The 16,369-nt window shown below is 38.6% G+C and overlaps 1 protein-coding gene and 1 pseudogene across 1 annotated transcript in view; both read left to right on the top strand.

The window, feature by feature from the left end:
* The window catches only part of LOC122751459 (phospholipid-transporting ATPase ABCA3-like), a 211,829-nt gene that overhangs the window by 100,300 nt on the left and 95,160 nt on the right, over positions 1-16,369 (top strand). The window contains 1 exon segment of the mRNA XM_043998522.1: positions 10,922-11,020. Coding sequence (XP_043854457.1) covers positions 10,922-11,020 — 99 coding nt within the window.
* Positions 15,585-15,873, top strand: LOC122734822 (annotated as a pseudogene).

Below are 16,369 nucleotides of genomic sequence, written 5' to 3'. Positions count from 1 at the left end.
AGGCTTGGCAAATGTGCCTTCTGATAATCTAGGAATCTTGTATTATTGCCATATACCAAGTAATGGGTGGTCAGTAAATTTATACATTGGAAAGTCATACATTGAAAATTAATTCTACTACAAATTCCATTTATGTGAATTCCATAATGTGAAAAAGAGTATTAACTATGGTTGATTACTCTGAGAGTTTTATTTAAATTGAATTACAGGTGCTCCTGATTTTGTGGTTCATTTTATATAATACTTTACTGAAGCTATTGTCTCAATTAGTTTCTTTGCTGATTCCCTGGAGTTTTCTAAGTAATTTTCATTTTATTTTGTAAATGAGGACAATTTCATCAATATTTCCTCCCTACACCCTATAATTCAAACAACTTTTCTCTCAAATGGCAATAGTAGAAAGTGCTATCCAAGTACTTATTGATCTTCATAATTATAACCTTGAAGAAAATCACCATCCGAGAGTTTCTTTCTACAAATCAACAATTTTTAAAAAGAGATAGACTTAAGGTGAATAACATTGTCAGTGTCATAAACTATTAACTGGTTTTTTTTAATGTCTTTTAAAAATTTTTTTTCTTTTCATTTGGCCAGTTCAGCTTTTCAAGGCATTCTTTTCTTTATTGGCTTTTTGTACCTCTTTTATCATTTGTCGTTTTAAAGGTATTATTTTCTTTAGTAATTGTTTGTGTCTTCTTTACCAAGCTGTTGACTTTTTTCATGATTTTCTTGCATCACTTTCATTTCTCTTTCCATTTTTTCCTCTGTCTCTCTTACTTTATTTTCAAAAACATTTTTGAGTATTTGTATGACCTGAGATAAATTCATATTTTTCTTGGAAGCTTTGGATATAGGAGCTCTGACTTTGTTAACTTCTTCTCAGGGTGTATTTTGATTTTCCTTGTCACCATAGAAACTTTCTAGGGTTAGCATTTTTTTCTCTTTGCTCCTTTTCCCAGCCTATTTCTTGATTTTTCACTCTTTGTTAAAATAGGACACTGCTTCCAGGGTGGAGGGAACAGTGTCCCAAGCTTCAGGACGGTTGTGCAGCTGTTTTCAGGATACTTTTAGAGATTTGTAAGATTTTAGTTCTTCCAAGTTAGTATGATTTAAGGAGAGGTATGTTCACTATTCTCCTGGCCTGTGCTCTGGTCTACAAGCAACCATAGGGTTGCTTTTCTGCCCTGGAATTATGAACAGAGTCCCATTCCACTGTGGCCACAAGCTTCAGGATGCTTCTGCTCCTCCCTGGCCTGGAACTGCCAGCCAAGCCAGACCAGGATGGAAGTACGGGCAAAACAACAGTCCTGCCTCAGTGCTAGCAAAGAGATCCCTGTAATTTCATTCTGTTTCACCCCCTTACAGTCTGTGGGCTAAAAGTTCCAGAAGCAGTTGCTGCTACTGTGTTTTCAGAGGCTCCTGAGGCCTGCTCCAGGTTTGCTGGGGCTGGGTTTGCACTGGCATAGCTTATGCTGGACTGCACTCCACTCTCATCCCAGTACAACAGATCTTTCCTATCAAACTTCTAAGTTGTCTTTGGCTGGAAAATTATTTCACCCTGTCTTTTTGTGGGTTCTGCTGCTCTAGGAATTGTCTTATGGCCTTATTTGAAGGTATTTGGAGGAGTCTTGGAGAGACCAGAGGCAAGTCACTGCCTTTCCTCTCCCATCTTGGTTCTGCCCTGCCACTTCTTTCTTCCTCACTTTTCTATATCATCATATCAGTTATCAGATCTTGTCACTTTAACCTCTGTAACATCTCTGCCATTTAATCCTTTTTCTCTACATACAAAAAACCCTTCTTATTTGGTTCACAGTTCTGTTGCTACTTGCTTGGATTATTAATATTGTTTTTCTAAAAAGCAAACTTATTATCAATATTTCTCCTATTATTGCTCCTCTTACTCAGAGAAACTCACATGTTTAAAAGAAACAATATTTTAAAACACCAGCTTGATTGCTTGAAAATCAAGATTAGAAGATTTCAGGATTCCAAACGCCCTTCATCATTGCCATCTTCTATTATTTAACATATTGGGGAGCTAGCTGTTTCTGTTATTGGAAAACTAGTCTGGGGTTTCTAAAATATTGCTATTTATAAATTAATGGCTATTGCACTGTAATGTTTGGAATGACGCCATCTGCTGGAGAGCTACTGTAGGAAAGCTCCACCATGAGGAGAAGGCTTCTGAGGGCAAGCCATGTGGTCAAGGTCCTTGGCGTCAGGAAGTAACATTTGCTCGTGAGTACTGTCTATCAAGGCTACCAGCCAATCAACTTGAGGAGCCTCCTATTTCTGGGAGAAGGACACAAAGTAGGAAGTGGACACTGGCAGAGGGCTTTTGTCTCTTTTGGTTCCTGACCTCGCCATGGCGGGTTGGATGATGGGGTCTCTTAGAAATAGATTTTTACCTTTCTCTCTGATCCTAATGCTCTTTAATAAACACTTAAATACTCTTGCTAATGTTTATAATTTATTGGCAACCACTCATTAGATTTTAGATAGTATAGCTAGAATTTTAGCCCCTTACAGCACCATTTTTGGTAGCAAGCCTATTAAATGTTAGTAAAGAGTTGACCATGTGACAGTTAAGCTAGGCTGAAACCCTCCCAGTGCCATATTTCTAAGAGAGAGAGTACATGGCCTCAAGTCCTATATTACCTAATGAGGAGAGCACTCACTGACTCACCATGGGTCCAGACCAAAAGTAAGTTCCAAGATGTCACTGACTCACCTATTGACTGTTAAAAAAAGTGGAGACCAGAGTTTGACTTTGTGTTTTTTTCATGCTCTTATCACTCCTTGGTTATAATAAAATGAAATGCATATGTTAAAAAAATGGGGGACAGCTATGTGGTGCAGTGACTAGAGCACTGGTCCTGGAGTCAGGAGGACCTGACTTCTTATCTAGCCTCAGACACTTACTAGCTGTGTGACCCTGGGCAAGTCACTTAACCTGGATTGCCTCCCCCCACCCTCCCTACCTCCCAAAAAATAAAAATGCAATGGGGGAAAAAAATCACACCTGGAGGGTATAGCATAATCCAGGGAATTGATCTATCAATTATAGGTGCCTTCACAGGAGAGATACATTTAAAACAAAAAACAAAACAAAACAAAAACCTTTTCCTCACATATAGTCCTCCAGTACCCAACTGCTAGTGCCCTTCCTCACTAGTGCACATCTTGTATTTTGTTTTGTTTTGTTTTGGGGGGTGGGGCAATGAGGGTTAAGCGACTTACCCAAGGTCACACAGCTAGTACTTGTCAAGTGTCTGAGGCCAGATTTGAACTCAGGTCCTCTTGAATCCAGGGCCAGTGCTTTATCTATTGTGCCACCTAGCTGCCCCCACATCTTGTATTTTTGAGTGTGTTTATATTCACCCTTACATATACATATGTATCTACATGTTATCTTTCATGAGCAGGAGCTACTTCCTTCTTTATCATCATTATCTCTAAATCCTAGCATAGCAACTGGTATGTAGTAAATAAGTCCTTCTTGCTTTATCCTGTGAGTGCGATACCTCTATATTACTAGCAAAACTGATGCTGTTTTTTCCCAAAGCAAATCATGCTACATGGGTTTGAGATATGTACTTTTTATCAAGTTAACAACATCATTCCTATACCTACACTTTGTAGGTTTTGGGATTTTTTAAAGTGATAAATGACTGTTATACTTTGAAAAAGGCTTCCCTCCCCAATATTTTTTTTAATTTTTTTTTATGTATAAGGTATTTTATTTTTTCCGTTACATGTAAAGATAGTTCTCAAATTTTGTTTATACAAGCTCTACAATTTCAGATTTTTCTCCCTCCCTTCCCTCCCTCCCCCCTCCCCTAGACAGCAAGAAATCTGATATAGGTTATATCTATATATCTCTATACATATACATATAGATATATATATACACAAACATATATATACACACAATAACATTAATCCTATTTCTGCATTAATCCTGTTACAAGAGAAAAAATCAGAGCAGTGATGCAAAACCTCAAAATAGAAAAAAAAAAAACCAACAGCACCCAAAACAAAAGAAATAGTATGGTTCAATCAGCATCTGTACTCCACAGTTCATTTTTTTTTTTCTTGGATTTGGAGATCCTCTTCTATCATGAGTTCCCTGGAACTCTTCTGTACCATTGCATTGGTGAGAAGAATATAGTCCATCACAGTAGGTCAACACTCAATGTTGATGATACTGTGTACAATGTTCTTCTGGTTCTGCTCATCTCACTCATCATCAGCTCACGTAAGACCCTCCAGGTTTCTCTGAACTCCTCCTGCTCATCATTTCTTACAGCACAATAGCATTCCATTGTATTCATATACCACAACTTGTCCAGCCATTCCCCAATTGATGGGCACCCCCTCAACTTCCAATTCCTTGCGACCATGTAAAGAGCAGCTATAAATATTTTTGTACACGTGGGTCCCTTTTCCCATTCCATGATTTCTTTGGGCAAAAGACCTAAAAGTGGAATTGCTGGGTCAAAGGGTATGCACAGCTTTATCGCCCTTTGGGCATAATTCCAAATTGCTCTCCAGAATGGTTGGATCAGTTCACAGCTCCACCAACAATGCATTAGTGTTCCAATTTTCCCACAGCCTCTCCAACATTTTTTATCTTCCTTTTTTGTCATTTTAGCCAATCTGATAGGTGTCAGGTGGTACCTCAGAGTTGTTTTAATTTGCATCTCTCTAATCATTAGAGATTTAGAGCATTTTTTCATATGGCAATAGATAGCTTTGACTTCTTCATCAGAAAACTGCCTGTTCATATCCTTTGACCATTTCTCAATTGGGGAATGACTTGGATTCTTATAAATTTGATTTAATTCCCTATATATTTTAGAGATGAGGCCTTTATCAGAAGCACTGGCCTCAAAAATTGTTTCCCAGCTTTCTGCCTCCCTTCCAATTTTGGATGCATTGCTTCTGTTTGTACAAAATTTTTTTAATTTAATATAATCAAAATCATCCATTTTGCATTTTATAATATACTCTATCTCTTGTTTGGTCAAAAACTGTTTTCCTTTCCAAAGATCTGATAGGTACACTATTCCTTTCTCTCCTAATTTACCTATGGTATCACCTCTTATGTCTAAATCATGTATCCATTTTGACCTTATTTTAGTATAAGGTGTAAGATGTTGGTCTATGCCTAATTTCTGCCATACTATCTTCCAGTTTTCCCAGCAGTTTTTGTCAAATACTGAGTTCCTATCCCAGAAGCTGGAGTCTTTGGGTTTATCAAACACTACATTACTAGTGTCATTTACTACTGCATTTCCTGAGACTAGCCTATTCCCTTGATCTACCACTCTATTTTTTAGCCAGTACCAGATAGTTTTGATGACTGCCGCTTTATAGTAAAGCTCCAGGTTTGGTACAGCTAACCCCCCTTCCTGTGAATTTTTTTTCATTATTTCTCTGGATATTCTTGATTTTTTGTTTTTCCAGATGAATTTTGTTATTATTTTTTCTAGCTGTATAAAATAATTTTTAGGTAGTCTGATTGGTATGGCACTGAATAAGTAAATTAATTTAGGCAGTATTGTCATTTTTACTATATTAGCTCTGCCTATCCATGAGCAATTGATATCTTTCCAATTATTTAGATCTGATTTGATTTGTGTGAAGAGTGTTTGGTAGTTGTGTTCATAGAGTTCCTGGGTTTGTCTTGGCAAGTAGACTCCCAAGTATTTTATACTATCTACCGTTACTTTAAATGGAATTTCTCTTTCTATCTCTTGCTTCATGTATAGAAATGCTGATGATTTATGTGGATTTATTTTATATCCTGCTACTTTGCTAAAGTTGTTAATTGTTTCAAGTAATTTTTGAGTTGATTCTCTAGGATTCTTTAAGTATACCATCATATCATCTGCAAAGAGTGATAGTTTTGTTTCCTCCTTGCCTATTCTAATTCCTTTAATTCCCTTCTCATCTCTGATTGCTAAAGCTAACATTTCTAGGACAATATTAAATAATAGGGGTGATAATGGACATCCCTGTTTCACCCCTAATCTTATTGGGAAGGCCTCTAATTTATCTCCATTGCATATAATACTTGCCGATGGCTTTAGGTAGATACTGTTTATTATTCTAAGGAAAGCTCCACCTATTCCTAAACTCTCTAGTGTTTTTATTAGGAATGGGTGCTGTACTTTGTCAAAAGCTTTCTCTTCATCTATTGAGATAATCATATGATTTTGGTTGGTTTTCTTATTGATGTGGTTGATTATGTTAATAGTTTTCCTAATGCTGAACCAGCCCTGCATTCCTGGTATAAATCCCACCTGGTCATAGTGTATTATCCTGGTGATCACTTGCTGTCATCTCCTTGCTAATATCTTATTTAAGATTTTAGCATCAATATTCATTAGGGAGATTGGTCTATAATTTTCTTTCTCTGTTTTTGCTTTGCCTGGTTTTGGTATCACCACCATATTTGTGTCATAAAACAAATTTGGTAGAACTCCTTCTTCACCTATTTTTCCAAATAATTTGTATAATATTGGAATTAATTGTTCTTTAAATGTTTGGTAAAATTCACCCGTAAACCCATCTGGCCCTGGGGATTTTTTCTTAGGGAGTTCATTAATGGCTTGTTCAATTTCTTTTTCTAATATGGGTTTATTTAAGGATTTTATTTCTTCTTCCGTTAACCTGGGCAGTTTGTATTTTTGTAAACATTCATCCATTTCATTTAGATTGTCAAATTTATTGGCATACAGTTGGGCAAAATAATTCCTAATTATTGACTTAATTTCCACTTCATTGGTGGTAACATCACCCTTTTCATTTTTGATACTGGTAATTTGGTTTTCTTCTTTCTTTTTTTTAATCAAATTAACCAATATTTTATCTATTTTATTGGTTTTTTCATAAAACCAGCTCTTAGTTTTATTGATTAATTCTATAGTTTTTTGCTTTCAATCTTATTAATTTCTCCTTTAATTTTCAGGATCTCTAGTTTAGTACCTAATTGGGGATTTCTAATTTGTTCTTTTTCTAGCTTTTTAAGTTGCATGCCCAATTCATTAATCTCCTCTTTCTCTTTCTTATTCATGTAAGCATTTAGAGCTATAAAATTTCCCCTAAGCACTGCTTTGGCTGCATCCCATAGATTTTGGTATGTTGTCTCATTATTGTCATTCTCTTGGATAAAGTTATTGATTGTTTCTATGATTTGTTGTTTGGCCCATTCATTCTTTAGACTGAAATTATTTAGTTTCCAATTGATTTTCATTCTACTTTTCCCTGGCTCTTTCTTACATGTAATTTTTATTGCATCATGATCTGAACAGGATGCATTTACTATTTCTGCCTTTCTACATTTGACTATGATGTTTTTGTGCCCTAATACATGGTCAATTTTTGAAAATGTGCCATGTACTGCTGAGAAAAAGGTATATTCCTTTCTATCCCCATTCAATTTTATCCAGACATCTATCATGTCTAACTTTTCTAGTAATCTATTCACCTCTTTCACTTCTTTCTTATTTATTTTTTGGCTAGATTTATCTAATTCTGAGAGGGGGAGATTCAGATCCCCCACTAGTATAGTATTACTGTCTAATTCCTCTTGTAACTCATTTAAATTCTCCTCTAAGAACTTGGATGCTATACCACTTGGTGCATACATATTTAATATTGATATTACTTCATTATCTATAGTACCTTTAAGTAAGATGTAATTTCCTTCCTTATCTCTTTTAATGAGATCTATTTTTGCCTGCACTTTGTCTGAGATAAGGATTGCTACCCCTGCCTTTTTTACTTTAGCTGAGGCATAATATATTCTGCTCCAGCCTTTTACCTTTACTCTGTGTGTATCTCTCTGCTTCAAATGTGTTTCTTATAAACAGCATATTGTAGGATTCTGGGTTTTAATCCACTCTGCAATTCGCTTCCATTTTATAGCAGAGTTCATACCATTCACATTCACAGTTATTATTACTGACTGTCTATTCCCCTCCATTCTATTTACCCCCTTCTTTCACCCTATTCCTCCTCACCGACGTTGTACTTCTTACCCCTGCCTCCCCCGATCTGCCCTCCCTTTTTATCACCCCCCCTCTCTTTTCTTTACCCTTTTCTCCCTTGCTTTTGTCCTCCCTTCTATCAGTCCCCCCCTTTCCCTTCCCCTTTTGCTTCCCTAAAGAATGAGTTAAGTTTCTTTATCCCAATGAACATATATGTTATTCCCTCTTTGAGTCAAATCTAATGAGAATAGGGTTGAAACAATGTTCCCCCCTCCTTTCTTTCCCTCTATTGTAATAGGTTTTTTTTCCACCTCTTCATATGATATAATTCATCCCATTACACCTCCCCTTTCCTCTCCTCCCCATAGACTCCCTTTTTAACCCCTTAATTCTTTTGTATCATCACATCAAAGACAATTTATATTTATACCCTCTATGTAAAGTCCTTCTCTCTGCCCAAATACATTTACAATTCTTAAGAGTTATGAGTATTATTTTCCTGTGTAGGGATATAAACAGTTTAACCTAATAGGGTAACCTTTTTTTTCCCCCCCCCTCTGTTTACCTTTTTAAACTTCTCTTGAGTCTTGTATGTTGAGATCAAATTTTCTATTCACTTCTGGTCTTTTCACCAGGAAAGATTGAAAGTCCCCAATGTCATTAAATGTCCATCTTTTCCCCTGAAAGAAAATGCACATTTTTGCTGGGTAATAGATTCTTGGCTGCAATCCAAGCTCCTTTGCCTTCCGGAATATCATATTCCAAGCCTTGCGGTCCTTTAGTGTTGAAGCTGCTAGGTCCTGAGCAATCCTGACCGTGGCTCCATGATATTTAAATTGCTTCTTTCTGGCTGCTTGGAGTACTTTCTCCTTTACCTGATAATTCTGGAATTTGGCTACAATATTCCTTGGAGTTTTCCTTTTGGGGTCTCTTTCAGGAGGTGATCGGTGGATTCTTTCAATGATGATTTTATCCTCTGATTCTATGATATCAGGGCAGTTCTCCTTAATAATTTCCTGGAATATGGTGTCTAGATTCTTTTTCTGGTCATGGCTTTCAGGCAGTCCAATGATTCTCAAATTGTCTCTCCTCGATCTGTTTTCCAGATCAGTTGTCTTTCCAATGAGGTATTTCACATTTTCTTCTATTTTTTCATTTTTTTTATTCTGCTTGACTGATTCCTGGTGTCTCATGGATTCCTTATCTTCCAACTGTCCCACTTTAATTTTTAAGGCATTGTTTTCTTCAGTGAGTGTATGTACCTTTTTTTCCATTTGGCCAAGTGAATTTTTTAAGGCAGTGTTTTCTTCAATGAGATTATGCACTTTTTTTTCCATTTGGCCAGATGAATTTTTTAAGGTATTGTTTTCTTCAGTGAGATTATGTACCTTTTTTTCCATTTGGCCAAATGAATTTTTTAAGGCTTTGTTTTCTTCAGTGAAATTATGTGCTTCCTTTTCCAAGCTGCTGATTCTTTTTTCATAGTTTTCTTGTTTAGCTTTCATTTCTCTCCCTATTTTTTCTTCTACCTCTCGCAATTGATTTTTAAAATCCTTTTTGAGCTCTTCCAGGAAGGCTTTTTGTTCTTCAGACCAATTTACCTTCCCTCATGAGGCTTCAGATGTAGGCAATTTGAGGCTATTGTCCTCATCTGAGTTTGTGTTGGCTTCTTCCCTATTGATACAGAAGCTCTCAATGGAGAGGGCTCTTTTTTGCTTCTGAGTCATTACTGCAGCTTATTTATTTTTTAAGTTGAGGTCTGCTCTGGGGGCACCAGGGTCCCTGTTTTGGGCTTCTTGTGCAGGGGTATAGGTCCTGTGTGACCGGGTTTTTACTCTGAGGCCTTTATGGTGTGTGGAGATCCACCGCCCTGCACTTCCTGTCTGATTGTGCTCGGCCAGCCAGGCGCCGGACCCCGGCGTCTGCTCCCGCCTGACCCGTTCGTGGCCTTCTTGGCCGGTGCAGGTAGGTTTTTCCACAGTCCTTCTTGGCCACCAGATTTTTGAACCAGGTTCCAGGGGCCTCAGTTGTTCAGCTGTGGCCCGCAGCTCCTGCTGACTTGACCCGACCCCCTCGGCACTGGGTTGCTGCCCTGCGCTGGGCCTCCCTTTTGGCCGAGTCAGACCGACCTTTTCCTGAAGTCTTCTAAATTATCTCTGGTTGGAGGACTGTGTCTCTCTGTCCCTTTGCAGGTTCTGTAGTTTCAGAATCCATCCAGAGGCTTGATTTAATGTTTGTTTTGAGGGAACAGAAGGAGAGCTCAGGCAGCTTGCTGCTTCCTCTCCACCATCTTGGCTCCGCCCCCTCCCTCCCCAATATTAATATAATTATGTGGTTTGGGTTTTTAGTATAATTTATCATATTGTTTTCCTAATGTTAAACTAACTTTATACCTGCTATATATATATCCAGCTTAGTCATGGTGAATATTTTTTAAGCATACTATAGTCTTTTTGCTAGAATTTTATATGCAATTTTAATTAGTCTTCTTTAGTGATGTTGGCCCTCTCACTATTTTATATTTTTGTTTTTGTTTTATTCTTCCCTGGTTTTCATATTAGGATCATATTTTTCTTATCCAAGGAATTTGGTAGAGTGTTTTTGTTATCAATTATTGAGAAAATTTTTCTAGCACTAATATTCTAAGCATTAATTATTCTTTTTTTTTTTTTTTTTTTGGTGAGCCAATGAGGGTTAAGTGACTTGCCCAGGGTCACACAGCTAGTAAGTGTCAAGTGTCTGAGGCTGAATTTTAACTCAGGTCCTCCTGAATCTAAGGCTGGTGCTTTATCCACTGCATCACCTAGCTGACCCAATATCCTACTATTCTTAATCCTTCAAGAAGAAATGTATTTTGGACCCAAAATAAAAGGGTAAAATTTTACTTAGCATGGCATCTCTTTCTGCTTCTTGCCTTCTAGGTTTGAAGCTTTGTTTACTGAACTGGAAAACAAACAAAAAGATCTCGGTATTGCCAGCTTTGGAGCATCTATCACAACCATGGAAGAAGTATTCCTTAGGTTAGTAATTATCAGTCAGTCAATCAAACAACAAATATTTTAATTAAGTATCTACTATATGTCGGGCATTGTGCTAAGTAAGCACTGGAGATACAAAAAAAAAAAAAAAAAGGCAAAAGATAGTCCCTGCCCTCACAGAGTTTACAGTTTTATGGGAGAGACAACAAACAAATGTGTACAAAGTAAGCTATATAGAAAAAAATAGGAGATAATTAACAGAGAGAAGGCACTAGAATTAAGAAATGTTAGGGAAGGTTTCCTGTAAAAATTCAGAATTTAATCGAAACTTAAAGGAAACCTGGGTCAGTAGTCAGGATAGAGGAGGGAGGGATGGAGGCAGAGGAGGGAGGGCCAGAGAGAATACCAGCAGCTGAGAGGTGGAGTGTCTTGGCCAGTGTCACTGAGTCAAAAAGGACATGTCAAGGAGTAAGATGTAATTATGGATGGAGGAGAGAGGGTGAAGGGAAATGTGGGTGGGGGAACAAATGCCAGTCCAACCAGGGCCAGAATAATCAAAATGTTATTGGATTTGGGGCAGCTAGATGGCACAGTGGATAGAGCACCAGCCCTGGATTCAGGAGTACCTGAGTTCAAATCCGGCCTCAGACACTTAACGCTTACTAGCTGTGTGACCCTGGGCAAGTCACTTAACCCCAATTGCCTTACTAAAAAAAAAAAATGTTATTGGATTTTACATGTAATAACATTTCACACCAATATTTGTTTGAGAAGACTATGAGACTTGGAAATATACATGGGCTCTGTTCCCCAAGAGCTATTAGTACTGGTGAGAGTAGAGGGACCACAAAGAATGACATTCTGTAAAAACCTTCAGCTTTTAGAAAAACCGAGTCTTCAGAAAGAATATAAGTAAAGTGATCATTGTGGAATATGAGACTGCATAGAATAGTTACTTGGGAAATATTGAACAACAGAAACAGCTCATGAGAATAGATCTGGGGAAAGAGCAAGATTGATAAACAGGAGAAAGCAAGGTGGTTGTTGTTCAATCATTTCAGTCATGTCCAACTCTTCATGACCCCATTTGGGGTTTTTCTTGACAAAGATACTGGAGTGGTTTTCCATTTCCTTCTTCAGCTCATTTTACAGATGAGGAAACTGAAGTAAACATGGTTAAGTGGCTTGTCCAGGGTCACAAAGCTAGTAAGTATCTAAAGCCACATTTGAACTCAGATCTTCCCAACTCCAGGTCTGCGACTCTATCCACTGTGCCACCTAGCTACCTTAAAGGCAGGGTTAAATACAGGGAAATTGGATGGACAGAATCCACGGAAGCTACTGCATCAGGGCTCAGGTATACTAGGAATTAGGACTGCAGTGTGTACTTAAGAAACAGAGAGGAAATGCCTTGTTTTCTAAAGTAGACAAAAGAGCTATGAGGAAAATTCTGATTAGAACTGATAAATGAAATTTAAAACTGCTATAAAAACCAAAAGCTTTATATCTAACCAATTCTGTATACAACATATCTAAGACCCAACTCACATGGCACAGGCAGGACCTAGTCATTTCTGGTTACCTGCAGCCTGTAGTTCCTTCCCTTCTAAAGTTACCTTCTATCTTGAAGACAACTATCATGCCTTTCCCTCATTTTTCTTCAGGATGTAGGTATTCCCAATTCCTTCACTCCATCCTCACATGGAATGTTGTTGAATTCCTTCAACAATCTTATTGCTTTCAAGAGAATGTGTTCTAGTCTACCTCCCAACTGCCTTTCAGGTATCTCAAACCTCATGTCTGGTAGACATCTCAAACTCATTATGTCTAAAACTGAACTTATTATCTTTTCTTCTAAATCATCCCCACCCCACTGCCTTTCCTATTACTGTAGATGACAACACAGTCCTCCCAGTCCCTCAGGCTCGAAAGCTAGGAGTCAGTCCCTTTCAACCACCATATCCAAACTATTGCCAAGGCCTGCCATTTTCACCCTTGCAACATCGCTCGACTATAGCCCCTTCTCTCCTCTGGCACTGCCACCACTCTGGTGTGTAAAAAAAAATTAATTATTGTAACTATATCTAATCTGGAAAATTATATAATTGGACTTAGGAAAAATTATGATTATATGAAAAATTATAAGTTTTGGAAAATCATAAGTGGGCCATAAGTCCTGCCGCAGTCGCCATTCAAATGTAGAAATATTTAATTAACTAGGCCTAATTTGGGGGCTAATTTGACTGGAGGACTAATCTGGGGACTTTTGACTATTTGGCTATCTGACTGCTATTAATTTAATGTGGGCTGTTTACAACGTTCCACCACAATGCTCCACTCCCAAATTGATAAGCAAAATATTAAGAAGCCTAACTAAATAATCAAAGCAGAGTTTATTTATGAGATACTATTTAAAATTAAGAATACAGGGAATAAAATGTACAACCTGACATGTTCCCAGTGCTTCCTTCCACCTGCTGTGCCTGGAACCTTTTTAATACAATAAGGACCTTAGCCGCCTCTTGCCTTAGGGCACTCAGGTCCTTTATTCTAACTCTGAGCCCCTTTCACTTTGTAAATCCCCCTGCTTCTAACTTTCCTCTCCTCACTGCCACCGCTGAACCCCTGTGTTTCTCTCTCACCGACCTTCTGTCTGTCTTTCTCCTCCGTCAGTCTGCCCTTCGGCCTCTCTTTTCTCAGCTCCTAGTCCTTTAGCCCTCTACTGCATCCTTGTAGCCCCCATCTCTCGTCTGCTGCCCCTCTAATCTTGTCAGTCAGTCTCCAGTCGTCTTCTCAACCCCCCCCACCCCATCCTCTCAGTCTGCCACCCCCTTCCTGTCTAACTCCCAGGTCTATATATATTTTCCTTTTCTCCACTCAAATCTCAGGGCTTTTTGCACCCACACACCAACCAAACTAATCTGCCAGCCCTGCCTGGACAAGCCCAGGATCTCTCAGATACCTCTGCTCAGGGTGGAGGGAGCTGGGGGCTTTTCCCCCCAGCTGTCTGACCTGTCATCTTGTACAGCCCACGGGGCTTTTTGGCTCAGCTGAAGCTGAGGGGGAGGGGCACCAGCACCTCCCACACAGAAGAGACTCTGAGGGCCTAAAGCTTTCTAATCTCAGCCTAAAGGTAGGGGTCCCCAAATCAAAATAAATTTCCACAGGTGCAGGCTCTCATTATCTCACACCTGCAATATTGCAATAGCCTGCTGATAGGTCTACCTGCCTCAATTCTCTCCCTACTCCAATCCATTCTGCATTCAGCTATTAAAGTCATTTTCCTAAAATACAGGTCTGATGATGTCATCACTCTACTTAATAAATTCTAGTGGCTTCCTTTTACTTCCAGGAACAAATACAAAATCCTCTATTTGGCATTCAAAACCATTAATAACCTAGCCCCCTCTTACCTTTCCAGTCTTATTACATCTGACTCCTCAAAACATTCTCTTTATCACAGTGACACTGGCCTGCTAGCTATATCACAAACAAGATACTCCATCTCTCTTGGCTCTAGGCATTTTCTCTGTCTGTCCTCCATGCCTGGAATGTTCTCGCTGCTCTGCACCATCAACTGACTTTAAGTCCCAATTAAAATTTCACCTTCTACAGGAAGCTTTTCCTAACTCCTATCAATTCCACTGCCTTTCCTCTGTTAATTATTTCCTATTTCTCTTGTATATAGCTATTTTTGTATATATTTGCCTATATAGAGGGGTAGGGGAGGCAGCCAAGTTGGTGGAGTAGAGAAAGCACTCAGCTGACCTCTCCCAACAGTCCCTTCCAAACAACTTTAAAGGAATGCCTCAAATCAAATGGAGTGGAAGAGCCAATAAAGGTCAGAGTGAGACATTCTTCCAGCCCAAGACAACTTAGGAAATTGGACATGGGGTGGAGGCTGGCTAGTGTGGATGAAACACTAATATTGGTATGAGGTGGGGACAACAAAAGCAGCAGCAGCTTTGACAGCTCTCAAGCCAGAGATGTTAAGTGGACCTGACAGCTGGTCAGAAAGAGATTACAGGGAACCCCTGTACTAATCCTGGACCTAGGACTAGAGCCTATACTCACATAGATTGCCTATACTCACATCCAAGTTATAGTTCAGGGGTGAAGAGAAGCAGTTTCAATCAAGAGGGAACAGAGACGGGGCAGCTAGGTGGCACAGTGGATAGAGCACCGGCCCTGGAGTCAGGAGTACCTGAGTTCAAATCCAGCCTCAGACACTTAACACTTACTGGCTGTGCAACCCTGGGCAAGTCAATTAACTCTCATTGCCCCACAATTTTTTTTTTATTTTAAAATGTTAAAATTAAATTGGCCAAATGGAAAAGGGAGGTATAAAGGTTCACTGAAGAAAAAAAAATTCCTTAAAAATTAGACTTGAGAAGTAAAAACTAATCACTTCCTGAAACATCAAGAAACAATAAAATAACTCCTCCTCTTCCTCTTCCTCCTCCTCCTTCTTCTCCTCCTTCACCCTCTTCTTCTCCTCTTCCTCACCATCACCACCACCATCATCTTTCTCCCCCTATTCCCTTGGAGCAGACCATCTTGGTGCCTCTTTTGTGAAGCAGTGGCTGAGGAGACCCCAAGACTCCCCATGGCCAATGAAAAGCCAAATAAAGGAGTCAAGAATGAAAACAACAACCACATTAATTTGAAGGTGGCAGGACAAGATGGTTTGGTGGTGCAATGTAATCTTAAGAGGCACACACCACTTAGTAAACTAATGAAAGCCTATTGTGAATGACAGGGTTTGTCAATGAGGCAAATCAGATTCTGATTCAATAGGCAACCAAATCAATGAAACAGACACACCTACACAGTTGGAAATGGAGGATGAAGATACAATTGATGTATTCCAGCAGCACACAGGCAGTGTTTACTAAAAAGAGAGCCTCCAACTCTGCGCCAGAACTGTGCTCCCAAGGAAAACAATACATTCACAATTAGAAAACCAAGATTTGGTTCATCCACATCCTAATTACTGCAGTATAGTTTTCTCTCTTCTTTGATTCCCTTCCCTCAATTCTTTATTGTACATAAAGTAACTGTATTTTTTTAGCTAAATGGCTGATGGTATGTTTTGATCAACATCAAGTGGAGATGGGGAGTGGAAAAAACAAACTGGTTCTGTTTTCTTCATTCGTGGCATGCTCATTCAACTTTTATCTTTATATTCCAGTAAATTAGATTGCTCTCACTATTTAACAACAACAACAAAAAAAAAACACAAATCCTTGCATACCTTGTTTGATTTGATAATTTCAATGTTTTTCTTTTATCATTTAAAACCAAGGACGATTTTATAACTTTTTTTGTATGTAGCTGTTACATGTAGGGCAATCTCTTTCTCTCAGTAGGGGTAAATTACTATAAAGAAAT

The sequence above is a fragment of the Dromiciops gliroides genome, chromosome 1 (assembly GCF_019393635.1).
Source record: "Dromiciops gliroides isolate mDroGli1 chromosome 1, mDroGli1.pri, whole genome shotgun sequence".
Classification (NCBI taxonomy): domain Eukaryota; kingdom Metazoa; phylum Chordata; class Mammalia; order Microbiotheria; family Microbiotheriidae; genus Dromiciops; species Dromiciops gliroides.
Note: the sequence above shows the minus strand (reverse complement) of the source record. Positions and strands in the feature narration are given on the sequence as shown.